Source organism: Vipera berus (genome assembly GCF_964194415.1).
Source record: "Vipera berus genome assembly, chromosome: 1".
NCBI lineage: Eukaryota > Metazoa > Chordata > Lepidosauria > Squamata > Viperidae > Vipera > Vipera berus.
In genome coordinates, this window is record NC_138202.1 from 105,627,079 (window position 1) to 105,654,123 (window position 27,045).

Genomic DNA, 27,045 nt, shown 5'->3' on the forward strand with positions numbered 1-27,045 from the left:
ATAGCAGTTAAATAAATAAATAAATACAATAGAATGCATGTGTTCATAGAACATGCTAAGCCAAGTACATCAAATAATGAAATCTGTGAAACTTTCCATGAATCTACCCTTGTTAAATTTGCACTAACTCTATGTCCTCACTACATACTTACTCATAGTTGAATGATGTGTCAACTACCCCAATTTTCTGGTTACCCCTAATCATATGGGTTATGTGCCTACCACAAAAATGGGTGAAGTGGGGTTTGCTAATCAGCTATTCAGTAAGCCCGCACACAGCCACAATCTACCAATTAGCTAAACAATGTTATGTAAACAATTTGATTCATTTATAATGTAATGGTTTGGGTGAACCTCTTTACTAAATTGATAAGCAACTTTGCTAATTTAGTAGCAAAGTTAAGCATATAGTAAGTATATAATGTATATAATGTAAATCCTACAGGTTGACCACTTTCTATCAGGATCATGGCCAAATTAATCCAGAAGATCTCTAAATAATTGTATGTTAATTTAAAATATTGGATATCAAGGTCCTTGTTTTATTTGACCTCAGAAGGGAGGGCCGAGTTTCAATTTTCCTTATGGCTTTTGAGGACAAAGATAAGAAGCTAAAGTGGTTTTTTCAGTCTCTTCCCTTAATGAATTCGAGATGGAAGAAGGCTGAGGGAAACTTCACTGTAGTTCTGACTCCAATCAAGTCATTGTCCATCTCTGTAGATGTAGAACCAGTCTGCTGTAGCAGTTAAGGCAGGGGTCTGCAAACTTGGCAACTTTAAGACTTGTGGACTTCAACTCCCAAAATTCCTCAGGGCTGGCTGAGGAATTCTGGGAGTTGAAGTCCACAAGTCTTAAAGTTGCCAAGTTTGAAGACCCCTGAATTAAGGCATCAGACTAGAAACTGGGAGATTGTGAATTCTAGTCCCATTTTAGTAACAAAGCCAGCTTGTTCTTCTTGGGCCAGTCACTTTCCCTTAGCCCTAGGAAGCAGGAAATGCCAAACTATTTCTCAAAAAATATTGCCAAAAAACCTGCAGGGATTTGTCCAGGCAGTCTCTGAGAATTGGACATGACTGAATGGAAGAAAAAGAAAGATCAATAGGTAAGTCATTTTCCATGGCTTAAGACATATTAGAGATTCATCCCCACATACAGTTTTACCCAACATTAAGGATCAACAACAATCATTCCTTGAGGCCATGAAGACATGATATCACCCTCCAGGTGTCCCTTGTTCACTACCTTTTTAGCCTATACCTGTCTTTCCTTCTGCCACCATGAGCCATTCTTAATGCTCTGTGCACAGAAAACCACCGTGAGATAAATGTTAGGATGGATTCATGTCCTGCTCTTACTGACTACCTTAAGGCTTCTGAAGTGACTTCCCTTTTTAGTCCTGGACGTTGATTTTCAGGGCCATTTGCTTTTAAGCAACAGCAAATTAAGACTCTCCCACCATGCAAAAGGGAAGAGGAACTGGGAGAGGAAGGAAGGATGATTTTTTTTTCTTACCAGAATTCCCCCTGGCTCTGGAAAGCAGACATGGAAGGAGAGAATCATTTGCTGCCACTTTTCCAAGCAGATTAGAGAGTTGAGGGGAAAAAGGGGGGGGGCAGTTCTTCTGGGCTTTCCCCCATGCTGCTTCCCCCTACCCCCTTGGAGGAGAGGAGAATGGACAGAAAGATGGTCTTTTGGATGCCAGTTGTTCTGATAACCAAAAGATCTGTGTCCCCCACAGGTCTGCTATTCTGCTCCCTGCAGAAGAGCTTCCCCTGCATTGTGGATTAGGTGGAGGTATAAGGCACGAAGGCTTTTTATGCATGTGTTCATTGCGTTCATGTGTTCAGTTTGGCGGGTCGAATCCCGAGTGCCGCGTAACAGAGTGAGCGCCTGTTACTCATCCCAGCTTCTGCCAACCTAGCAGTTCGAAAGCATGTAAAAATGCAAGTAGAAAAATAGGGACCACTACGGTGGGAAGGTAACAGTGTTCCGTGCGCCTTTGGCATCTAGTCATGCTGCCCACATGACCACGGAGATGTCCTCAGACAAGCGCTGGCTCTTCGGCTTTGAAACGGAGATGAGCACCGGCCCCTAGAGTCGGAAACGACTAGCACGCATTTACCTTTTACTTTTTTCATTGCGGTAAGCTGTTAAACATGTGCCCCTCTGATGTGGACCAGCAATGCAGCAGAGAACTGATCACACATCCCAAACAGTCAGCACAAGTTCAACATTGGGGTGCTGAAGCTGCAGGTTTGCCCCCTGGACAAGTGTTTAAAATGCCTCCCCTCTTTTCTGAAGCAATCGATGGATGGTCGGTGGCTTTATTAGAGGGATGTCAAAGCCACAGAGGACACTTTTAAAACATTCACCAAGGGGAGGGGGCACATTCCAAGCTGGGAAAAGCAGCTGTGCTGCTGCACTTGGTTAAAGGTGATAAAGCAGCTTCCCAAGGAGTGTTGGGTCCCCAACTTCAGCTCTTACCCCTGGCAAGAAAAGCAGGGGTAGGAAAGGAGCGAATGGGCCTTCTCCCTCCATTTCTTTTATCATGGATAGTGGGAGAAACAGGGAGGAGAAGAGCAGCAAAGAACAGTTGCTTTGGCTTCAGTCCTGACATCCCACAGGTTTTCTGCTGCCAAAAACTGGTCTCAGGTGAGGAATTCCCCACTCCACTTCTCTTCTCCTCCAAGTTCTCTGTGCCATAGAACTCAAATTTTGTTTTATGCCAAAACAGAATTAGAGTTCAAATTGCAATCAGATCTTCTTCTTTGAACCTCTGAGTGCGCTACCAGGGAGAAGAATCCTAGGTCAGCTTTCTTCTGCCAACATGGCTGATAAAGGGCATCTAGTTCATGAAACTCTAAGTCAATTTGTTAAGGTACAACAGCTTCTTTGTTTTGTCTTATTACATTGGTATTTTCTAATTAAAAATTTTGACCATGAAACCAGATCTTGATCAAGAAGAACTGGGTCATATTCAATGCCCAGGTGGGATGAACTACAGATAATTAATTAGTCCTGCGCAACTAGACTGCCATTTCACCCAGACTTTTATTCTGCATTAAAGTTGATAGAATGCCAAACATCAGAACATGCTCTCTAAATTCCTTTTGTACAAAACTGAAGGAAAAATAATTAAGTACAGTGTAGCTGTACTGCAGACTTCTCGTTTGATTGGTGACACATGCCTGCTTCTCTTTATTTTTATGACAAACAGAAGTGAAATCTAAAGGTGACTTGTATGGTGGTAAATCTACAGCCTATTAAAAAGGGTGCAAAGAGGCTTTGAAACCAACTGCTGATCCTTTTTGTTGCCCTTCTGTTATATTTCTTTAGAAAAAAAAATCTCCCTGTATTCAGTGGAGGCATTTCCTGATCATTTTCCAACTAACTAAGAGCCTTGGTGGAGCAGTGGGCTAATGCCTCCTTAAGTAACACCAGCTGCCTGCAATTAGTGCAGGTTCGAGTCCCACCAGGCTCAAGGTTGACTCAGCCTTCCATCCTTCCGAGGTAGGTAAAATGAGGATCCAGATTGTTGGGGGCAATAAGCTGACTTTGTAATAATGCCACTTGCCCCCCCCAAAAGCCCTAATAAGCAGGCATATACATAGAATGAAGGCTATTGCTAAGCACATTGATTTGTGCTTAGAGTGTAAGCTGCCCTGAGTCTTCGGAGAAGGGTGGGATATAAATGGGATTAAAATAAATAAAAATAAATAAATTGTTCTGTTACAGCTGCTCTGTTGCTACTAATTAATAAGGCTGAAACCTTATGCATACTTCATGGAAATAAATTTGAGAGTTAAAGCGATGACTTTCCAAAGTGATACTATATGACTGTAAAAAGCTGTACATTGAGAAAGAACAAGAAAAATATAAGCATAATTGAATTATGGAGTTGGCGATGTTGCTAACAATATCATGGCCCCACAAGGAGTCGGAAGTAAAGGCTGACTGCTAACTCTGAGGCAGTAATCAGCAGCTAAAAGCTCAGTCTAAGGATGGATGGATGACAGATTAGGAAAAATGATTAAATTTGTCTTAAATCAAAAGAGAAAACTACAGATGAAGTGAGCAACGTAAAATGATTTTGGAAGATCTGTAGATTGTTGCTGGAATCTGCAGATTTGTTCATAGAATGGTTAGGGTCAAGCTTGAGTTGTCAGCCCCTAACATTACACATCTTCTCAGAACCAGCATGTTTGCATGTAACATTAAACCACAAAAATAGTCAACCTGCCTATTTGGTGAACCCAATTCTTGTGCCACGTGACATGAGGTCAGTCTGTGGCTCACTGTGCCCCTGAACAGAAAAACATGGCAATCACTGTAAAGGTGGACGATCATTTCAAAGAGATTTAATCTCAGCTAAGAAGGCAATAGCAAACCACACCTATATTGGTGCAAAAAATTGGTATGGACGGAGCCACAAGTGACTGCCAGTGACCTGGCAACTTGACATTTTTGAAATGCTCAGGAGATGATACACCGGCACTGTTTCGTGCAATTTTTTTGTTGCAAACTCCTTCCTTCGGGTAGTTTACACATCACACTGAGTCATGGGTTGTTTTGGTAACCTAACTGAATCAATCAAAAACATTAAGCCCAATCCAGGCAAAATGTATCCTTTTACCACAAGACGTGAATTCAGTGCAATAGTAATAGTTTACTTCCCAAGATCCTAGTCGTCCAGTTGCAATCCGGGTATAACAGCGCTACTCCCACTCTCCGAAAGCAAACCGGAAGATCCCCATCCAGCGGCATTTTGAAATCCCCCAGGCAGAAAATAACCTCTGCAAGGAAGAAGAAGAAGAGGAGGAGGAGGACGGGAGACAAAAAGCTTTAGGGGAGCCACCTGCACCCTAACCCCGATCCGGGGAGGGAGGGAGGGGGAAAAAAACGCGGGCTTGAACAACTTCCTACTCCGCTGCCAGCAAGCAAACGCTGCGAAGACCAACCCTTTAACCAGGGGTCTTCAAACTTGGCCCTTTTATGACTTGTGGACTTCAACTCCCAGAATTCCTCAGCCAGCTTTGCTGGCTGAGGAATTCTGGGAGTTGAAGTCCACAAGTCATAAAAGGGCCAAGTTTGAAGACCCCTGCCTTTAACTGCCGCCAACGTGGAGCTTAATTTCTGCCCTCTGGGAACGGCGGCGGCGGCGGCGTGGAGGAAGCGATGAATGGTCAGAAAGGGGCGGTGGCCGATTCTTTGCCCTCCCCAGACGGTTGCCGTGCCGGGCTTTCTGCCCTGTAGTTCGCGGCGTCCCTGACTTCTCCCAGCGGCCGCGGGGGTAAAGGCTGCAGAAGGGCTCCTCGGCGAAAGGAGGGAAGACGCCAAGCAGCGCGGCTTCTTCGCTTCCCTCCTCCGGGGCTTTCGTGTTGTTGTTTTTTTATTATTATTATTATTTTTGGGCGGGAGGGTAAGGAGAGTTTCTGCCATGACTACAGAGAGCGGCGCCGAGTGAGCGCGCATTCCCCAGCCGCCGCCGCCGCCGCCGCCGCTTCTGGGCACCATGAGGGGACTGGCGCAGGTTTTTTTCCTGCTTCTGCTGTATCTCGGCGAGGTAAGTAAGACATTTGGAGGTTGAGGTCAAGGGTGTGGGGGGGGCAGAAGCTGGGGGTGGGGGGATCGACCTTCTTCTGCGGGAGAAGTTTTCGGTGGTCTGGCCGTTTCTCTCCCCCCCCCTATTCCCCCCCCATCCCCGCATTCCCCTCTGCCGCGGAAGGGGCAGCCCCTCCCCCACCTCCGACCAAACTTGCTCTTTCAACTCTTTAACTTCCTCCTTCCTACCTGTTTACTCCCCCCCTCCCCTCCCCGCTGCCGTCATTCTTGTGACACCAGCCTGCCTTTTTTTTTTTTTTTGGTTTGGTCAGCTGGGAAAGTGGGAAAAGCTTTCATTTAGTCCAGGGGTCTTCAAACTTGGCCCTTTTATGACTTGTGGACTTCAACTCCCAGAATTCCTCATCCAGCTTTGCTGGCTGAGGAATTCTGGGAGTTGAAGTCCACAAGTCATAAAAGGGCCAAGTTTGAAGACCCCTGATTTAGTCGCTCTGCTCCTATTCAGAAAAGAGGCGGGGGGGGGGGTTTCTCGCGTAAGAGGCTTTGTGCCGATAAGACAGAAGTCGTTTTGGTATCCCCCCCCCCGTCCGTCTTTTTGTGCCAAATTAGGCACCCGAAAACCTCTTCGGGTCAACGGGCTTAGGTTTTGCCATCCCACCCCTTGCAAGGGACCGTTCGCCAGGAGTCCAAAAGCCGCCTGGAAAGTAGAAGGCAGGCGAAGATTGAACAGTGCAGAGACGATTCATAGGTGGTGGCGAAAGCCTGCTTGGTTGTGACCGCGTATAATTATTGAATTTGTTTGTATTGCATCCCCATGCGTATGTCATTAATAAATCAAACCTCGTTAAGCATTCTAGAGGCGGCTATTGGGATTACAGAAATCCGGATAGCTCTGCGCTGCACGAGAGCGTAGCTTTTGCTCTGTTTTACTGGTTGCCCGGATTTTTGCATTCCAAATAATTCTGTCATTAACATCGGAATAAAAGATAAGCGAATAAGGTGTTCAGTTTGTGGTGCGTGGCCTATCTCATCCATCGTGCTAACTAAGCCACAGTCACCACTTTTGGCTTGAAGTTGCCACTCAGATTCACAAATCATAGTTTCTAGTCACAGCCCTAGAAGTGAACGCAATGGCTTAAAGCTCTGAATATGAGTTCCCGAAGAACTCTAATAAAACATTTTCAAAGTTGCAAGTTTCAGTGTGACAGAAAGGGGGAATAGTATGTGAGTGCAAAATAACCATGTTAACAACAACAACAACAATGTAAAGGCCAAGCATGAGTCCAACTGTGAACCATTCACACATGGTTCATGGTTTACTGCAGGGGTCTTCAGACTTGGCCCTTTTATGACTTGTGAACTTCAACTCCCAGAATTCCTCAGCCAGCTTGCCTGGCTGAGGAATTCTGGGAGTTGAAGTCCACAAGTCATAAAAGGGCCAAGTTTGAAGACCCCTGGTTTACTGTTTTAATAATTTTAATAATTTAATATTAATAATAAATATTAATAATAATAATTTAATACTTTCATGGTTAAACAGTGGTTTAACTTAATGTGAACCTATGGATTCCTGAAGTTTCGAATGCGTATTTAAATGTTTGTTTTCTGAAGTGACTTCTCAATTTGCACGAAAAATCATTGTGCCAGTAATCTAATCTAATCTAGTCTAGTCTAATCTAATCTGTAATCTCAAAGTATACCTGTTAATTGATTTGTTTGGTAAATCTAGTCTTTAATGCTGTTTTTTAAAAATATTTTGCCCTTCCCACTTTTAAGAACTATGGAGGTCCACAAAAGAGTTTTTATTTGTATGGGTTATATTTATCAATATTTACCATACCAAAAATTAATGTAGACATATTAATAAAATACTTACTAAATCATGTAATCAATTATTATAAATAATGGTCATTCTAAATGATACAAATTATAATGATCAAAAATATTATTAAACCATTAAATATTAACATACATAATACTTTGCCATGGACACTATACAACTATTTTGTAACAAAGAGAAAAGTGACATTTTAAATTTTTGCAAATATCTTCATTTTGATTTTGTGGACACCTAAGAGGATCTTTGGTGGAGGGGCTTGGCATCCTTGGACCACAGTTTCAGAAATGCTACTTTAATCCTTTACAGCTTTAATGGAGTTGGAAGGATGCAGTTTTGCTACCCTTCCTGTATTTGCTGAATTTTTTGCTTAGGTTTTTTTTCACTTGCTCTGTGTTCTTTTTTTATCTTCCTGTGGTTTAGCATGCTGACCATAAAACAGAGCAAATCTTCCTTTCATTTTTCCCCAAATATATATCCATTTTAATATGAGTTTACAGAGGAAACAATTATTCTAATATGCTATTACAAAATGAACAGATGGTAGATAGCTGAGATAACCAGTAGAATGGAATAACAAGCTGGGAATTGTACCAAGGTTTGCAGAATTATACTATGCCATAGCTGCTTGAATTTGGTTAACAGAATATACTAAAATTGGCTAGATTCACATAGTATGCTAAACCAGTGATAACAATGCTGTGATTTAGGGTGAAATTAGCCCTCAGTTTGTACATGATCCAGGCCATTGGGAACCCCAGCTGTTAATAGATGCATCTTTAAAAGGCTGCCTCCTATATGTGATGCATTTGCTTGCAATATTCCCACAAGAAAGCTCAGTAGCCCTCCCCAATTATGGAATATGCTAGGAATTAAAAAAGAGTTTTGCTACAATGAGATGGAAAACCTTTGCCTTTTTTTTGATACTGCTGAATTATAGCTCTTAGCATCTGTCACCACTGGGCATGCTGGGAGGGGTTAGTGGAAGTTATCATTCAGCTACATTTGGAGGATTCAGATTCCCCACCCTGGTTAATGATATGGTTGGTTTTGCAGGTTTAGTTATATCGGCAACAATAAAATTTCCTTTATTGTTACTGCAGCTGTCATCTACGCATTAACTTGTAAGATTTATATAATACTTTGGTCTGAACAGCTCTTAGGAATTTGCAATTATCTATATTTGTTGAATAACTTTAAAAATATGGTGCTCATCAGAATATAACTGAGTCCTTCGGGAAAGGGCGGTATATAAATCTAAATAAAATAAATAAATAAATAAATAAATAAATAACTTCTTTCCTCATAACATTGGATAGATTAGCCAATGTAGTGACACCTTTTTGCATATATACATCTGCCCCTTTGCTACTGTTATGATACACCAAACTACCCTGTTTCCCCCAAAATAAGACGTAACTGGTAAATAAGCCCTATCTCAAAAATAAGCCCCCGTTAAGATTGTCAGCCAGACGGATTCATTTAATACCATATTTTCCTGAAAATAAGCCCTAATGCAGGGGCGCCAGACTGCTGGCCCACGGGCCGGTTGCATCATACAAAGGCCGCACCCACCCCAGCTCTGGCAATGCAGAAAAAGTTGTGATACATCGTGAGACATCACATGACATGGCGAGTTTGACACCCATGCCCTAATGTATCTTTTGGAGCAAAAAATAATATAACACCCAGTCTTATTTTTTGTGGAAATACAGGTATAAACTGATCATAAACTGATTACAGTGCAGCACTTGGCTAAAATGTAGTTGGTTGATTGTGTAAATTAGCTACATTTATGGTAAAATAGGAAATTTGATTAGATCTTAATAATTCTGTTAGCCTTTGGGCATACATCAGGATCTCAAACTCTTAAGGTCCTTCAGTTCTAAGGCAATGATGTCTGTGGACAAAAGGGCCTGGAAAATTAGAACTCCTCGTTATCACCATCCCTTCAGTATAAACCAGCTCTCCCCTTCCATCCCAGCCCTGTGGGAAACCAGGAGAGGATTGAAGGGGAAATCCTCCTCCACCCTGGGTCTGGCTCAGTATGGAGAAGGAAACAAAAACTTTGTAGCTCAGCCAGGCTGAGGTGGGTAAGAGAAGATCATCAGTCAACTCCAGGATTTTTTTTAAAAAAAACAACTTTATTAAAGGTATCAAAAGAACATAAGAGTCCACACATATGCACAGCCAAAGAAGATAAAATACGTCCGCCCTCCCATATACACAGAGTTCTAACTACAGCTACATAACTTTTAACTGCCATCCAGGACTCCAGCCAACTTCCTCTCAACTCGCTTCCAAACTCTTTCTCCCTTCCTAAAACCTGACAGATTCCCCCTTCTTTTCTTCCATTTGCGCTCCGAGTGTGGCGACTCACTTTGCGCACATAAGGCTGGCTTGTTATTATACGGCTGGCTGGGCCCCCCTATATAACCTAATGGGGGTAAGTAGTGAGGAGTCCTTGATGCTCTCTGAGCTTGTGATTATACGGCTGGCTGGGCCCCCTTATATAACCTAATGGGGGTAAGTAGTGAGGAGTCCTTGATGCTCTCTGAGCTTGCTTGTTTTCTTGCAGACTTTTTGTTACCCAAACTAGGTAACATCATGAGTACTGACAATGTTACCTAGTTTGTATAATGAAACATCTGCAAGAAAACAACCAAGCTCAGAGAGCACCAAGAAGACTTCATTTCAACCCTGAGCTACAAATATTCTCCTTTATTGGGAGTAAGTAGTGACCTAAGTAAGGGACGCGGTGGCTCAGTGGGTTAGGACGCTGAGCTTGTCGATCAGAAGGTCGGCAGTTTGGTGGGTCGAATCCCGAGTGCCGCATAACAGAGTGAGCACCTGTTACTCGTCCCAGCTTCTGCCAACCTAGCAGTTTGAAAGCACGTAAAAATGCAAGTAGAAAAATAGGGACCACTGCGGTGGGAAGGTAACAGCGTTCCGTGAGCCTTTGGCGTCTAGTCATGCCGGCCACATGACCACGGAGACGTCCTCGGACAAGCGCTGGCTCTTCGGCTTTGAAACGGAGATGAGCACCGGCCCCTAGAGTCGGAAACGACTAGCATGCATGTGCGGGGGAACCTTTACCTTTACCTTACCTAGTGACCTAAGTATCATTGGGATCTTTCACTGAAGATGCAGTGAGAAATAAATAGCTATTTTATTTCATGGTCAAATCATTAACATTTGGCATCCTTAGAAGCCAGTGGAAAAGTGTATAACAGTAGGAATGCAAAGAACATGTATTCTTCTACAGATAAAATTTGCAGATATGAGAAGCCACAGATGTACAATGCCGTTGCATCATCTGAGACTTAAGAATTTTAAAAGAACTAACATGGTATTAAATAAAGAGCTAAAAATGCCAATGAGTGCGTTCACACTTTGTGTCAAGTCGTAATTTAGGATTTGACTTAGCAACTTGATTGAAAAGAACCTTTAATATATTGCAATCCATGATTTATTGCTTAGCATAAAAGTAGCAACATTTTTATAGGTGCGGCTTGTACTTTAGCACTGTAGTAAAAAAAGAAATTCAGCCTCCAGAGGCCTCAAGTTTATGCCAGTGACATTACTGAGGATAAACCAAAATGTTCGGCCGCATTTCAGTGTTGTTACCTGATTGAACAGGTAACAGATTGAAACAGATGCATTAAACTTATCAAAACGTTAACCCTAGGGGCTACGGGATGCCTGTCTTTAGCTTAGCACGTTAATAAATCCAAAGAACTATGTTTTATTCAGCCAATCGCTGAATGGGCCATGAAGCTCATTCTTTCCAGTGCTTACCGGTATATATATAATATCCATAGCACTGCTTTAGGAATATAGTGAGCTGATAAGTTACGATTTACTGAATAAACTAACTGGGGTCACAAAACACACTAAGATGTAAATGTCTGCAAATCATAATACTTCGCACAACCTGCAAAATAACTATGGTACAGTGAGATGTGTGAACCCGTTAGCTGCATTTCTGCTAGCTTCCTCAGTAAGAAGTCAGTTTAAAATTCCAAGCTTTCCCATTTCCTAGCCAGTATCTCCTTCACCTTCAAAATAAACCTGGAAGACACCCACCCCCACCCCCACCCCCGAGGTTCTAAAATCCATCACAGAGTAATGTGCCCAAGGAAAACAAAGCTTTATGAGACACTAGTATGAGGGAGAACAAAGCTTCATGGACACTAGTACAATAAGTATTATCCAGGTTCAAGGTGGAGTTTGGACACTCTCAGTTTGAATGGGGATTTGTTAGCACTTCAGCATGGCTGGTTGAGGAATTCACAAGTCATAAAGTGCCCAAGGTTGGGGACCCCTGCATTAGAGGGTTGGAGGAGGTAATGAATTGTAGCTAATATATGCTCTATTCAAGTTCTCATAGTTACCACAGACAAAGAGGAAGAAGTCATTGCCTGGAGAAGTGATATGGAGAAACTGTCTTGGTGTGGAATCACTCAGAGCAATAAGTTGCTTTCTTTTCTTGCAAATGAATAGCAAGGCCAGCAAGGAGAAGCAGACACCAGTAAATTGCCTGTGTCACTGAAGAGTATTTTTGCCTTCCTGTAGATTTTGGAAATGGAATTTAAAAATGAAAAGGAGGAAGAGTAACCATCATCCAGAAAAGACTCAGCAACTGAGCAATGGTTACTGTTCCTAGTTGTCTTTCCTAGATTGTTGCCATTCCAAGCAAGCAGTTTGTAAATGTTTATAGAAGATGCTAAAGACACTGTTGCATTACCTTTGCATCTCACAAGCAAATTGGTTATGACCGTAATGGAGCCTGCCCATTATAGTTGTAAGTCACAGTGATTGTCAAATGGATCATGTAACTGACCCAATTTTATTATGTTTCTTGTGGCAGTTATATTGTAAACAAGGCAGTTGTAAGCACAAATGCTATGGTTATTAAGCGAGCCCATTGTTCGCTATGGCCTGGTTTCACTGAAAACTCAGAAGTGATGATTTTCTGCAAAACTTCCATAAAATGTGGTCATGTGACCACAGGACACTTCAAACCGCCATAAATAAAGCCATGTTGCTTAGTGCCTGAAGTGCGGTCACATGGCTAAGGTGATCGTTGGAATTTCAGGTCCAGGAAATAAGCAGTGGTGGGATTCAGCCAGTTTGCACCACTTTGGCAGAACCGGTAGCTATTTTTTTTGTTGCCCAGGTCCAGAATGGATTCCAGAGGTGGCATCCACACAGAGAACCGGTTGTTCACATATTTGAATCCCAGCACTAGTCGTAAGTCTCAATTTTCAGATAAGTTGTAACTTTGACTGGTTGCTAAAAGCAACCATTCATAAATTGGGGACTACCTGTAGTGATAGTAAAGTCTTGGGAAGGGGATGAATCTTCATGGATTGGCAGTAGTATGATAAAGCACTTGAGCCTTGTAAGTCGGTGTAATCAACATATGTCTTGCTGACTGCACCAAGTTAAATTTCTGAATTCAATTTCATTTCATGGAATTGTATAGGACTCAATGAAGTGCCGTTCATTTTCTCACTAATGTATTGTGCAATCCTGCTAGTTAATAAGTTGTGTTTTATGGAAGTTAATTCACTAATTCATAATTTGCAAACCACAGAAACTTAAAGCAGGATTCCTTGTTTTCTTCTTTTAAGAAAAAAAACTACTAAGGTTCTGCAAGAGAGTCTCAATGAGAGATGTAAGGGAGAAAAACTAAAACGCAGTCAATTTTCTATCACTAGAGTTCTACGTTTCTTGATCAGAGATTCTGTTTTTTTTAAAGTAACAGTTTCATTGAAACTGAAACTATGAGAATATTTTCTTAAAGCAATTTATGAACCTAGCAGTTACCATGACGGATGATGAGGAAAAGTAATAGTTTATAATGGTAGATCAGTGTTCTTTAAAAAGAAAAAGAAAAAGATTTCATTGCCGTTTGGAGATAGGATAGATTATTTTCCCAAAATGATAAGCAGCTTCTTTTAGTTGGTCTATTTTTATTTGTATTATGTATTATATATTAAAATATTTATTTAGACAATGCTGTACTTGGCTAGATGGAGTAGGATTTGAACCTAACTTAGTTCACACACTATGCTACACCAAAATCAAACACATTATGGCTTAGTGCAGTGACAGTGAACCTAAGACCTGTCACAGGTGACATGCCAGGCCTTCAGACCCTTTGGAGAAAGCCCTGCCTTCACGCGGCTTCTGGAGCCCCCAAAAAGTATGCAAGAACAGGGCATGCATGCTTTCCCACTCTTTTTGGAGGCTGCAAGGCCACACACAAGAGCATTTTCCAATCAGGGATTATTCAGTGCACCGTTGCCTGTAGAAAAATGTCCCTTCACTTAAACCCAGATTATTTTTTTTAATGTTACAAAGAATCAGTGTGGACAAGGAAAGCTGTCTTCCTGGGGATGTATAAAGGTTGGGGAAAAAATGGTGTTATCTGAAATAAATAGTGCCCTAAATATCTATAACCTCGCTTTCTACCTGCCAACACTAAGTATAACTTCTACGGTGCAATAAAAAAGGAAAATAAGCATTTTGATTGATATTCTTTATGATATTTTAATAATATACAGGCAGTTTCCTAGTTAAGAACAAGTTCCGTTTCAAATTCAGAGTTTTAATTTGAATTTGTAAGTCGGAACTCATCTCTATGAATAGACTAAAAAGGTAAAGGTTCCCCCGAACATGCATGCTAGTCGTTTCCGACTCTAGGGGCCGGTGCTCATCTCCGTTTCAAAGCTGAAGAGCCAGCGTTTGTCTGAGGACGTCTCCGTGGTCATGTGGCCGGAACTCATCTCTATGAATAGACTACTTATTACTAAAAATGGTGGATGGCATTCTCCTTCCTTGAGCCAACAAACCAACAAAGCCACACAATGAACCACTGAAAAAAATCTGTATATTAAAAATGTGCGATTTCAGCAATCATTTAAAATACTGCACAGCTTCAGCAGTTCATCCGCTGGATTCCATTTTAGAGAAATCGGCAGATCTGGTTGTCCTTAAGTCTGACAATTGTAACCCTGGGATTGCTTGTAGATAAATTCCAAGGTGAGTTTTATGCACATCTGTCAGTATTTATCTCTCAATTATATTTAATGCAAACAGCTAGCAGTTAAGGAATTTTTTTTCTGTTAGAGAAGGGAATAACAAAGTTATAGATCTGTTGATGTATAGTATGATTTGTGGCTGAAGAATGCTGACTTCATATCTAGCAATAAAATGTGGCTGCTTCCAAAAATAGCGTATGGAGCATATGGAGAATTTAAGGCAAGAAAAAGTAATCTACATTTTTTTCTGTTGCTCAGTCAAGATGTGCTAATTGTTGACAATGCTGAAGGAAAAAATAAGGAAGGGAGAATTAGTTCCAATTATTGGTAATTTCTCTTCACTTTAATATAAGAAATTTTTAACTACAACACTTAGCAAATAAATCACAACAGATTAATAACATTTTATATTCAGCGTAGCAATAGCTCTTAAGCCTGTGGAATATGATTCATTTTTTTAAGCAACTCAGATAATTTTACAACTCACAGAAGTAAAAATAAAATCCTTGGAATTCTTGGCTTTTGTGAAGTGTACATATACCAGTTCTTGTATCCTGATTCTCCGTTTAGGATTTGTATTTAACCTCTAATGGAAAATAATTTCAAGTAAGTTGATGTTACTACCTTTCCCGAGATAGCATACAACATCCTGCTAGTTTCACACTCAAGTGCTTCATATCCTCTCTCACACTTCCATAAGGTGTTTTGAACCTATTTTTTTTTATTTTTCCGAATTACTTCTGCCAGATTGTCACAGTGATATAGTGATAACTTATATGCCACTTTCAAATTTCTGCAAGCATTTTCTTACCATTGTTCAGGAATGTCTTTTGGAACAAATTAAGGAGTTTTAACTAGAGACTTGTTTTTAGATTTACAAGTATTTGTGAATTAACTAGGAACTAACTTACCAAAGGAAGACCATATTAATTCTCTGAACCCTTGCTTTTCTGTACCAGACTCTCCATACCTATGAAACTGAGCAGTTGTCCAATTGGCAACAGGTTGTTGGCAGATGATAAAGGATAATGACAAAAATTAATGGCACAGGATCAGTTGTCTTTGGTAAATGAAATATGCATGCTTGGTGGATACAGGCTTGTATATATGCTCACACTCGGTATAAATGGGGATTACATTTACAATCATATGCTTTGGAGATGAATAGGCTACAGAAAAAGATTGCTTTCCCAGTCATTATGGGTTAGAAATTTCAATTGAATGATATAGACGTGGAGTAAAAAGTACATATAGAGGCCTTGGACATATTGTAAGATGCATTTAAAGCAGATATGCGGAGAGCATTAAATGAGATTATCTGAAGTATCTTGTATTAGAACCATAGAGATGTAGTGATATGGGCTTGAGGTCCCACAGTTACTGTTATACAGATTCTTACTGCAAAAATACCATAGTTGCTTAAGTTGCAGATTGCAGTTATGAAAAAGGAAACAAGCTGAATAAAGCCTTTTTTTCTAATTTCATTTTTCCCCCTCCTTCTTTTTCTTTTTGGAATTTACAATGAAAGCTTCGTTTCCCTTCTGTTTTTCCTCTTTGTATTGGCTAAGCCAGTCTCCTTAAAGAAACAAACTCTTAGCTTCAACCTGGGCTCCAGCTGCTCAGGAAATTAGCAGCCAAGTTGTTTTGGGAGCTTCTGCCTCTTGTATGGTGAAAGATGACTGTTTCCCTCTCCCTCCTCACTTTAAGTGGTGTGAAAGCGTCTGGTTATGCTGCACTGCTCATTTTATGTTGGGCAGTGATAAATGAGCAGCAGGAACATGAACAGAGAATTTGGTTAGAAATGCTGCTCTATTTGGCACGTTGGCACTACTCACTGCAGCCAATACCACTGTCAGCCTTGGTATTTACATTGGCTGGCCTAGTCTGTGCTTTGTCCAAACTGCCTTTGGTCGTACCAATTAACTTTTGCAACTAGGCGAGACTGGGAGAGCCATAGGAACATATACAAGTAAATGATTATCCAAAGATCATATATGCCAGACAATTCAGTGGGTAAATGCTTAATTCGTATACCATATTAGGACAGCTTACATACACACTAACTGTAAATCAGTTTATTTTATTGAATGATTCATTTTTTATCTATTATTGTCTGCTCTTTACATTAAAATCCCTTAGCCTCAGGGTTACCTAAATATAAACAAGAATGTGTGTGCTTTGTTTAGTGCAGGGGTAGGGAACCTTGGCTCTTTTATGACTTGTGAAATTCAGCTCCCAGAATTCCTGAGTCAGCATGGCTGGTTCAGGAATTCTGGTATTTTGAAGTCCACAAGTCATAAAAGAGCCAAGGTTCCCTACCCCTGGTTTATTGCATTCTGAATGCTTAATAACACTTATGGTGACTGGGTATTCATTGTTTAAAAAGACTATGCTCTTACATTAACTTTAATGTGGAAACCAAGCCATTGACACGTTCCAGTAAGCTGGAATATTTTAAAAATCATGGTTTTATACGGTGTAATTTAGCTTATTTGTTTGGAGAATCATGCAGTTGGAAGTGATCCTGGCCATTGTTTAACTCCAGCCACTGTGTAAAGCAGGCGTGTCAAACTGCCAGCCCGCGGGCCGATTGCATCATACGGAGGCTGCAATGCAAAAAAAGTCGCGATAGGTTCCATCACGTGATGCAGCGAGTTTAACACCCATGATGTAAAGTGTAATTACTGTCATCAAGCCTTTGATTAAATACGGTACCTCTGGCAATGAAGCCTTTGTTCCAATAGAACCAACCTATTCCATGGTCAATCAATATAAAACAAAAAAATCTCCAAATGCTTGTCTGAAAACTGTTTCACTGAAGTTTCCATCTGTTGGTTCCAGTCTGTTCTCTGGAAAAACAGAAAATTATTTTACTTTTATTTTTTGCTTTCGATTTATGGCAGAATAGGAATCTTCGTATTGACTGCCTTGATCCCACCAGGTTAATATCTGTTTAAGAATCAAATGTGGTTTTTTTCCCCAGGGCTGTTATCTTTAATTTTAGCACAAGAGCCTCTAGTCCGGGAACAGTAGCATGATTTATTTTATACTCTTGGGCGTAACAAGATAATTCTTTGAATTAATAACCAACTTGAATGTAGCTGGAGATTTTTACCAGGTTCTTAATTATCTGTGATTTTGTTTTCATTTTGCTTAGCCATGATTCTTAATATGTGATAAGCCCTGGGATTTTTATCAGTTAATAAGGCTTCTGCATAGTTCTCATGAAAAGTACAATAATCTCTGTTCACGATATTATAGTAAGCCATAACATGATGTACTGATTTTTGGCTTAGTGAATCTCACCAATATACTTCATTCAATAAATTTACAATGCTTTGTGAGGTAGATTGTTTTAATGATAATGAATAGAAAAAAAATATTTCCAACTTATTAAAAACTTTATGGCTTCAGTAAGAAAATGTGCTTTGCCTGCTGTTTCATCATGGATTTCAAATTTAACAATTCAAAGTAAGACCTTCTGGAAAAAAAATAACTGTATGAATTATTTCTAATTTCTTCATTATAATTCAGGATGTCTTTTGTTTCTTAAATCTGACAGAATATCATCTTAAATTTACTCATGCATGAGAAGTTGTGTAGAGTGTGTGTGTGTGTGTATGTGTGTGTGTGTGTGTGTGTATATACACCTCAGATAAAGGGTATGACTGACTGATGAGAACATAAGAAGTTCGAAATGATCATCTCAGCCTCCCAAATTCTTTATTAGCAATTTGAATAATTTACACAAATAATGAGTTGTCATAAGTTGACTATATCCTGTGGATAAGCCTTGAGTCAGGCCAAAGCAGGAAAGAAAGAGTTAATTAGCAAGGTGCATTCAAAAAGCCTTGACAAATTCTTAACACATATTTCCCTTGCCTTCTAGCTAATAAAAGAGAGAAAGAACCTGTGGCTCAGGAAGTTAAAACAACTGCCTAATAGATCTACCATTACAAATTAATAGGAATATTTTAAAAAGTACCTTTATCAAAATGAGTTACCTTATTTTGAGTCTATGGGAGTATAAACTTATCTGCATTAACAAAAACCAAGCAGTAATGCAAAGTAGAACTAACAATAGGAAGATTTTTAAATTTAGTCTCAGTTTATTTAATAGATTTGTATACCAGTCTTTCTGTCAGTGGAATGAGCCATAGATCACTGGTTTAAGCTAAACCATAATGGTTAGTTTGCACACATAACACTAATCGAAACTAAGCTACAGTATGGCTTGATATTGCGGGATTCTAGTGCCCTGTTTGTACATGTCAGGAAAAAAAATAATTATACAGGTATAGGCAGTGCTTTTTTTGTAAAAGAAAAAGGTGCCGGAACTCACACATGTCATACAAACCACCTTGCCTACCCTACAAGGTTCTATCCAAAAAAGGTGCCGGAACTCCGTTCTGAGCGTTCTATGAGAAAAAAAGCCCTGGGTATAGGACCAAGTCTTCTCAATTTTTTCTGTAGCCAGAGGTTTGGATAGATTCAATTCATAAAATTCTTCCATCATTATGTCTGAGCCAGGAAATGTACTAAACAAAGTGGAAATCACAAAGATTAATTTGCTATTAGAAATTGGCTTATTTTAGCAACAGTTCCTGATGCCAAGATAGTAAAGAATCTGCTGAACCAAAGCAAAAGTCTGGTTTGTTGCTTCCTGCAATGTCTGCGATGAAAGAAGAAAATACTTGTGCTCAGGGCTGATGTAGCCCTCTCCTGAATGGCCATCAAAATTACCTCACCTAAAACTCAGAAAACAGAGGAAGCTTTCTGATTGCTTGCCTGTAGTTTTGAGGAAAAAGATAATACAACAAAAATATTCACAATAGGAAATGTTCCAAATAGGTGAGTTGTTGTAGTCTATAAAAGTGGGAATTCTGACCCAAGAAGTCAATCTTCAACTCAGTTCTGACTTTTAAAAAGTTAGATAAGCTTCTGTTTCTGCTTCTAACTTCCGACATATGAAGTCAATGACAACAGTTACAAAACTTTTGTTAGGATTACTAATATCTTTAAATATTCCAAAAATGCTGTAACTATTTATATGTTGCTACCAAAATAGCTTGTAGTAATTTTAAAAATGAAAGCCAATTTGATGTACTGGTTAAGGCATCAGACTAAAAACCGTGGGACTGTGAGATTTAGTCCTTGGGTACAAAAGCCCAGTGACCTTGGGCAGTCATTCACTCTCAGCCCTAGGAAGAAGGCAAGGGCCAAACTACTTTCAAAATCTTGCCAAGAAAAATTAAAAGACTAGTCAGGGCAGTGTGTCCAAGAGTCAACAATGACTCAAAAGCATACACAGACACAAAAATTGTCACACTTTATGAAATTTTAACGGGACACGGTACATACTGTACCTCTCTCTCCCTCTCTGTTTCAAATATAAATAACCTAAGGAAGAAAAGTATTGTCATAAATGTCTGGAAAAATCTTAAAGAGTTTGCATATTAAAGCCATTTATGTATTTTCATAGTCACCTTCAGATTTTTTTGTCAATTATAGCTTCTGAGACAGTCCTAAGTTGTAATTTCCCCCCCCCCACTTAATAAGATGTATGATAGCTTAACTGGTTGGTGTTTACCTTCATTATTCAATTAATTCACATTCTTTACACATATCTATGGAACAGTTTCCTGTTTAAAGTGAAGTAGGGCGTCTTTAGGTCACTGCTGATAAGCTGCTATCGTCTTGGATATTTCAGTAGTGGGAAAAATGTTCTGGATTTTTTCAGTTCTTACCAAGTCCTGCTTTATTGGTGGCAAAAATAATTTCCTTCACATTTGAATAGCTCCACGTTCGCTAAAGAAACTGTTGCATATGTTTGCTCTGCAAGTGAATGCCAGTAGATCTCCCCTTTCTCATTCTTTCTCCTAGACTCCCTCTAGACGAGTCTAGAGAGTCTAGGGCAGGGGTAGGCAACTTTGGCTCTTTTATGACTCGTGGACTTCAACTCCCAGAATTCCTCAGCCAGCCATGCTGAGGGGAAAGGGAGAGGTTTCCAAGCTGAGCCATGCTGGCTCAGGAATTCTGGGAATTGAAGTCCACGAGTCATAAAAGAGCCAAGGTTGCCTATCCCTTGTTGATTCCTTGAATTCTTAATGCTATATGGCCTAACAAAAGACTTTGGAGTAAGCATGTTGAATATAACCCTGGTCCTCCAGCTTTTCCCAGACTAAAGTAAGTTCAAAGGATTTTTTTTTTGTATCTATAACTGTAGCGAAAGTATGGGGGGAAAGGTATATGCTTGCTGCTTTCTCAAGTGGTTTTTTTTATTCTTGTCCTTTTATTAAACAAAAAAATCTCAAAACGAATATATAATATTATAAAAGGGGGGGGGGAGAAAGCTAAAAAAAACCAATACAGGACATATAATCACAATTATAGATGCATATATAAAGTTGTACAGTAAACATTTCAGTGAGTAGAAGGCATAATTTGTTACAATCATCCAATAACTAATACATATTGATAAATTATTGTTTTGTAAATTGCTGGTAACATCAGTTCTGCAGACACTGAATAGTCGGAGCTATGTATTTATATTTCAAATGCTATTGAATTTCTATTCTGTCTTGTTCTTTTTTTTCTTCTTATTTCACATTATACCCCACCTGCTCTAGAGCTCACAATAGGAGCCACGGGGGCTTCCTCTAATTGTTTGGATCTGTACAATAATAACCTTGTGAATTAAGTTGAACTGGAAGAAAGTAAGCTTCTGTTTCTCAGTCCAGTTTCTGGCACTGTTGACTGAGGACTTCACCTTGGCTCTTCCTACTTCTAACACCTTAATCATTACATTAAACTAGCTTATGTAGTGTAGCAGAATTGTAACCAAAGTGGAAAAAATGGAAGAAATATTGTGAACAGAGGTAGGTTTACAACTTGTAGTTCATGAGCCACATGTTTAAGTTTAAGTTAAGTTTAAGTTTATTGAATTTATATACCGCCCTTTTCCCGTAGGACTCAGGGAGGTTTACAAAGTACCGTATATACTTGAGTATAAGCCGAATTTTTCAGCCCACTTTTTGGGCTGAAAAATTCCACTTCGGCTTATACTCCAGTCAACAAAAAAACTTACCGAGGACTTGTGCGCGGCCGAGGCTTTGGTGCTTCCGGGATCGCGCGCACCTCTCCCAAGCCACCGCCGTCCGAGACCTGCAGGTCTCCGTTCCTCCGTGCCCTGCCTGCCTGCTTCTTTCAGCTGTCTGCCCATCAGCTGTCCATAGGGATGCTGCAAAGCTCTCCTTCTCTAGGCCTTGGACTCCCTCCTGGCTGAAGAGTAGATGAACCAAGCCAGCAAGGAGACAAAATGTTTCTGCAGCTGTTTTTCCTCTGAAGGTTTTTTTTTTTTTAAAGTAATCTCCGAAGGTTATGCCAGAAAATGGAGGACGCTGGGTCTTTGCAAGCTTTAGCTGTCCGCCTGGCTGCCTGAAGGCCGCCCTTTTCAGGCAGTCTGACAGACAGCTAAAACTTGCAAAGACCCAGCGTCCTCCATTTTCTGGCACAACTTTTAGGGATTTATTATTATTATTCCTACTACTACTATTACTACTACTACTACTTCAGGAGTAAAAAGTTGCAGAAAAAAATTCTCTCCTTACTAGCTTAGTTCCTCTACTCTTCCATCTGGAGCCAAGGTAAGATTTTAAAAAGGGATATTGGTTGGAAGGCAGAGGGAGAGTTTAGTTTTAGCATCTAAAAAAAGGGGGGGGGAAATCAGCGAGTACATCCCAACCAGCTTTTTATGTTTTTGTTATTGAAGAAATATGGGGGAGGGGGAGGGGTTCTGGGGTGGGTTGGGGAGGGGATAATATTGTAACTTCAATAAAAATTTTCAATAAAAAAAAAAGAAATATGGCTTTCTGGGGGAAGGTGGGGAGGGCGTTAAGGAAGGAAAGGGTTTTTGGAAGCTCGTCCTGAAGCTGCCTTTTGTGCAAGGGGCCTTTTCTCAAAGCCTAGAGAGGCAGCTTTGTTGCCTCCCCGTAGACAGCTGATGGGCGAACACCAAAAGCTCCAAAAGGCTAGGGAACTAGTCCCAGAACACCTTGGTAGGAGGAAGGGCAGAGGCAGAATTGGGAAAGAGGTAAGACAGGGTTTTCCTTCCCAGATGTTTCTCTTTGGCAAGACAGCCAGCTGTGCTGAAGCCCAGTATCTGGGGGTGGGGGAGACCTGAGGCAGGCGGGCTGGTGCTTGCATTAGGCCTCCCAGGATCCCAGAGGCTTGCAGAGCGCGGATCCAGCCTCCGAGGCATGCAGAACGGCGGATCGGCTTATACTCGAGTCAACAACTTTTCCCAGTTTTGGGGGGTGAAATTGGGGGTCTCGGCTTATACTCGAGTCGGCTTATACTCAAGTATATACGGTATTTAAAAACGTCAATACAATACAAAAGTTAAAAACAGTTAAAAATAATTAAATTTGATCCCTGAAAAATATAAAACCCCAATTAAGAACTCTCAGCCTGGGCCAGAAAGCTCAAAGAGCCAGGTCTTCAGGTTACTCAAGATCTTTATAATGATTCAGATAAAGTCATAATAATACTTATACACATTAAATTTTAGATAAAATGACACTAGGCGAAAATCTTGACAAATTGGAAAACTGGGCCAAACCAACAATATCTAGAGACAGGTGATGATAAAACGTAGGCTTGCAACATAATGTGGCTGTTAAGAGAAACAACTGTAGCCTTAAGACACGATATCAGATGAATAATGTCCAGATCAGAGAAATGATAAGTGTACAGGTAGTCCTCAACTTACGACCACAATTGAGCCCAAATTTCTGTTGTTAAGTGAGACATTTGTTAAGTGAGTTTTGCCCCATTTTACAACCTTTCTTGCCACAGTTGTTAAGTGAATCACTGCAGTTGATAAATTACTAACCCGGTTGTGAGGGTCACAAAAGGTGATCACATAACACAGGACACTGCAACTGCCATAAATATAGGTCAATTTCCAAGCATCTGAATTTTAATCACATGACCATGCTGTAATGGTCATGAGTGTGAAAAATGGTCATAAGTCACATTTTTCAGTGCCGTTGTACCCTTGAAATGAACTGTTGTAAATCAAGGACTATCTGTATTCTATTATGTTTGAGTCAGATTACATATGGAATACAGATAGTCCTCAACTTAAAACCATTCATTTAGTGACTGTTCAAAGTTACAATGGCATTGGAAAAAATGATTTATGATTGGTACTGCCACAATTGCCACAGTACCTCCATGGTCATGTGACCAAAATTCAGGCACTTGGCAACCGGTTCAGATTTATGATGGTTGCAGCATTGTGGAGTCATCTGATCACCCTTGGCAACTTCCTAGGCCAGTGGTGGCGAACCTTTTAGAGACTGAGTGCCCAAACTGCAACCCAAAACACACTTATTTATTGCTGGGTGCCAGGTGGGTGTGGCCTACTGGGTGGGTGTGGTTGTGGTGGTCATGGAAGATTGGGTGGGTGTGGCCAAGGTGGGTGTGGTTACCTCAATGTTGCTCGTGGGGAGGGACACTTGGGGGTGGGCAGGGTTGGGGGAGCTCCAGGAGGTCTTTGGCAGGTGGGGCGGTAGACAGGAGACTCATCTTGTGGGGTGAGGTGAGGCAGGGTGGGGGTGCCATTGCCATGGGTTAAGGCAAGGGCTGGGGAAGCTGCTGCCTGACACCATCGGCCCCCGCACACAGAGGCCAGCGAGCACATGGGGGCCAACAGTGTCCGTCAGTAGCCACAGCCTGCTGGCCCCTCAACCAGCGCACTCTGGGGCTCCGCAGCCCATCACCAGCAGTTCAAAGAAGCCGCCTCCGAGATGGATGGTCGGCCAACAGCTGAGGAGGTGATGCAGTGGGTCGTGCCTGGGAAAAGGAGAGCATGCAAGGCCAGAGGGACGGGATGGGGGGGGGAGGAAAACCAGCCGTGCTGGGATGCATTCAGCCATGTGGGACCTTGGCAAATTAGCAGGCAGCTGGTTGAAGAGGGACAGTTGCCACCTCCAAGGCATGCGCGGGTGCTCACAGAGAGGGCTCTGAGCGCCGCCTCTGGCACCCGTGCCATAGGTTTGCCACCACTGTCCTAGGTGGCTTCAGACATGCAGAGTCAGTGATGGAAGCTGGATTCATTTAATGACTGCATGATTCACAAGAACTACAGCAAAAAAGTTCATAAAATTGTGTGTGGCTCATTTAGCAACCACCTTACTTAGCTGTGGAAATTCTGGTCCCAAGTTGCATTAACTTGAGGACTACCTGTAAATAGAATGCTTCCTGGTGACCACATGAACCAAATCCATGGAATTTTGGGCAGCATTTTCAGAACTGGTTTGCCATTGCCTTCTTCCTAGGCTAAGAGTGAGTGACTGGCCCAAAGTCACCTGTCTGGGTTTTGTGCCTAAGGCAGGACTAGAATTCATGGTCAACTGGTTTCTAGCCAGCTGGTGCCTTTAATCATTTCACTAAACTAACACACACATCTGGAATACTGCATTGATACAGATAGCAGCAACTGAAATATATTTAGACTGATAATGATAAGGTTGGTGAATGTTCTGAACATCAAATCTTGTACCAAAATTCTCGGCTCAAAAGTATTTTGCAGAGTCATTTATAATTTCCAGGGGGGGGGGCGGGGAGAGAGAGAGAGAGAGTTATCTTTAAAAATAATAAAGATGAGATATAAATAAATAAGTAAAAAATTGTGGCTCTTAATTTGTACAGAGGGATGGCAATAAAAGCGATCATTGTAAATGATAACCTCCTAAACTGTGAAAAATGTTCATGCTTTAAAGCAGGGGTCCCCAACTCCTGGTCTGTGGACTGGTACCAGGCCGTGGCATGCCAGCAACCAGGCCACACGAACAAGCAAAGTCCCATTTGTGGGATGCAGGCAGCACACAAAACCACGTACTCTCCGGTCTGCGGAAAAACCTTTCTCCACAGAATCGGTCCCTGGTGCCCAAAAGGTTGGGGACTTCTGCTTTAGAGAGACACATTCTGTGTCTGGTTGATGAAATGAGTTGCTTCTAAGGTTTAAGGAGTGCTACTTGAAAAGTTGTCCCTTAGTGTTGCGTGAGAACTGGTGGGGCTGCGAAATATTACTTAGTGCTCTGTCTTAAAGAGGAGAGAGATCAAATAGGAAATACTTTTCCCCCCCTATCCTCCCTGTTATATTACTCACTAAGAATAAAAGGTTTAATTAGTGGTTCCAAAAGCCCTGCACCCAACATCTGCTAGTGTTTTTTTTACCTACCAGATTACATTTTAATAAGCCAAAAAAGTGGAAACATCCTGTTCTGCGGGTTTTTCGCACCCGGCGGGCTCCTCATGAACTTGCCAATAAATGAGGACACGTCTCTCTGAGCGTTCTCGGGATGAGGGCCAAGACCGAAGTCCCAAGCTCTCTTTTATTGAGATACAAGCCACGCACAAGCAGCAAGCAGTTATGTAATGGTTACATTTCAGCTATGCAATGGTTACATTTCAGCTATAGCCCTGTATGGAATGTCTTTGTTCCTGTAACTTTCTTGTATGTGTTACTTTCTTGTACGTGTTCCAACGGGATTGTCCGTCTGCAGGTAGCAAGGTCATCTGATTTCTGGTAAACTGCTACTTATGAACAGAAACGAAACTTATCTCTGCCCTGAGCCAGACCTGCGCCATTTTATGTGAGCCTAAGGTGGAAATATCACAGGTTTCCTACACTGTTCCATTGTAATATGCTGTTTAGTAGGTGTCAAAAAGTAGACTCCCCACCTCTCTGCATTAATAACTATTTTCTGTTTTTTTTGTTCAAAACTTCTGATTCAGTTGATTCAATTTGATATAATCTATAGAATGACTTATATAATATGCTTTTGCCTTGCAGAATTCTGCAAAAGCAGAATTATTCAGTAAAACAAAAGCACCCTGGGATATTTGGTTTTATTTAAATTAAATAACTTTAATTTAAGCAAACATGAATTTACGATATCACACAGCAGAGCTTCTAGAGATGAATCAGTGTTGTTTGTCTTGTTAGTAAGATGATGCTGGTTTCTTTGCTTAACTACTAGCTCTTCTATGAAGTTTATTTCATTTCAAAAGGGTGATATCATTTAGGGATGGACCAGATTCATACCTGTCAAAAGATACTTGTATAACTACAGGTAATCCTCACTTACTGAACAGTCATTTAGCAACTATTCAAAGTTACAGCAATGCTGAAAAAAGGAGACTTATGATCAGTCCTTGAAGTTGTGACCATTGCAGCATCCCCATTGTCGCATGAGTGTGATTCAGGTGTTTGGCAACCAGCACACATTTACAATTATCACAGCTTCCTGTGATCACCTGATCACCATTTTCAGCCTTCTCAGCTGGTTTCCAATAACCCAGCAGGAAGTAGCACGTTGTGGATCATGGAACTGACATTGTAAATTGGCCCGGTCATGTGACATTTTACTTAATGACTCTGCCACTTACCAATATAGTTGCTGGTCCCAATTGCAATCAGTAACTGAGGACTATCTGTATATGTACTAAAGTAAAGGGATTTTATTTTAACGGGACCAGGACATCACCTTGGAAGAAGTAAACTTTTATACTATGTAAAACTTACCAACA

General features: G+C 40.9%; 1 protein-coding gene across 1 annotated transcript in view; it reads left to right on the forward strand.

The window, feature by feature from the left end:
- Window positions 1–5,295: 5,295 nt before the first annotated feature.
- The window catches only part of PTPRJ (protein tyrosine phosphatase receptor type J), a 108,700-nt gene continuing 86,950 nt past the window's right edge, over window positions 5,296–27,045 (forward strand). Inside the window, exon 1 of the mRNA XM_081312538.1 lies at window positions 5,296–5,563. Within this exon, the coding sequence (XP_081168664.1) occupies window positions 5,513–5,563 (51 nt within the window). The 5' untranslated portion in view covers window positions 5,296–5,512. The remainder of the gene's footprint in view (window positions 5,564–27,045) is intronic.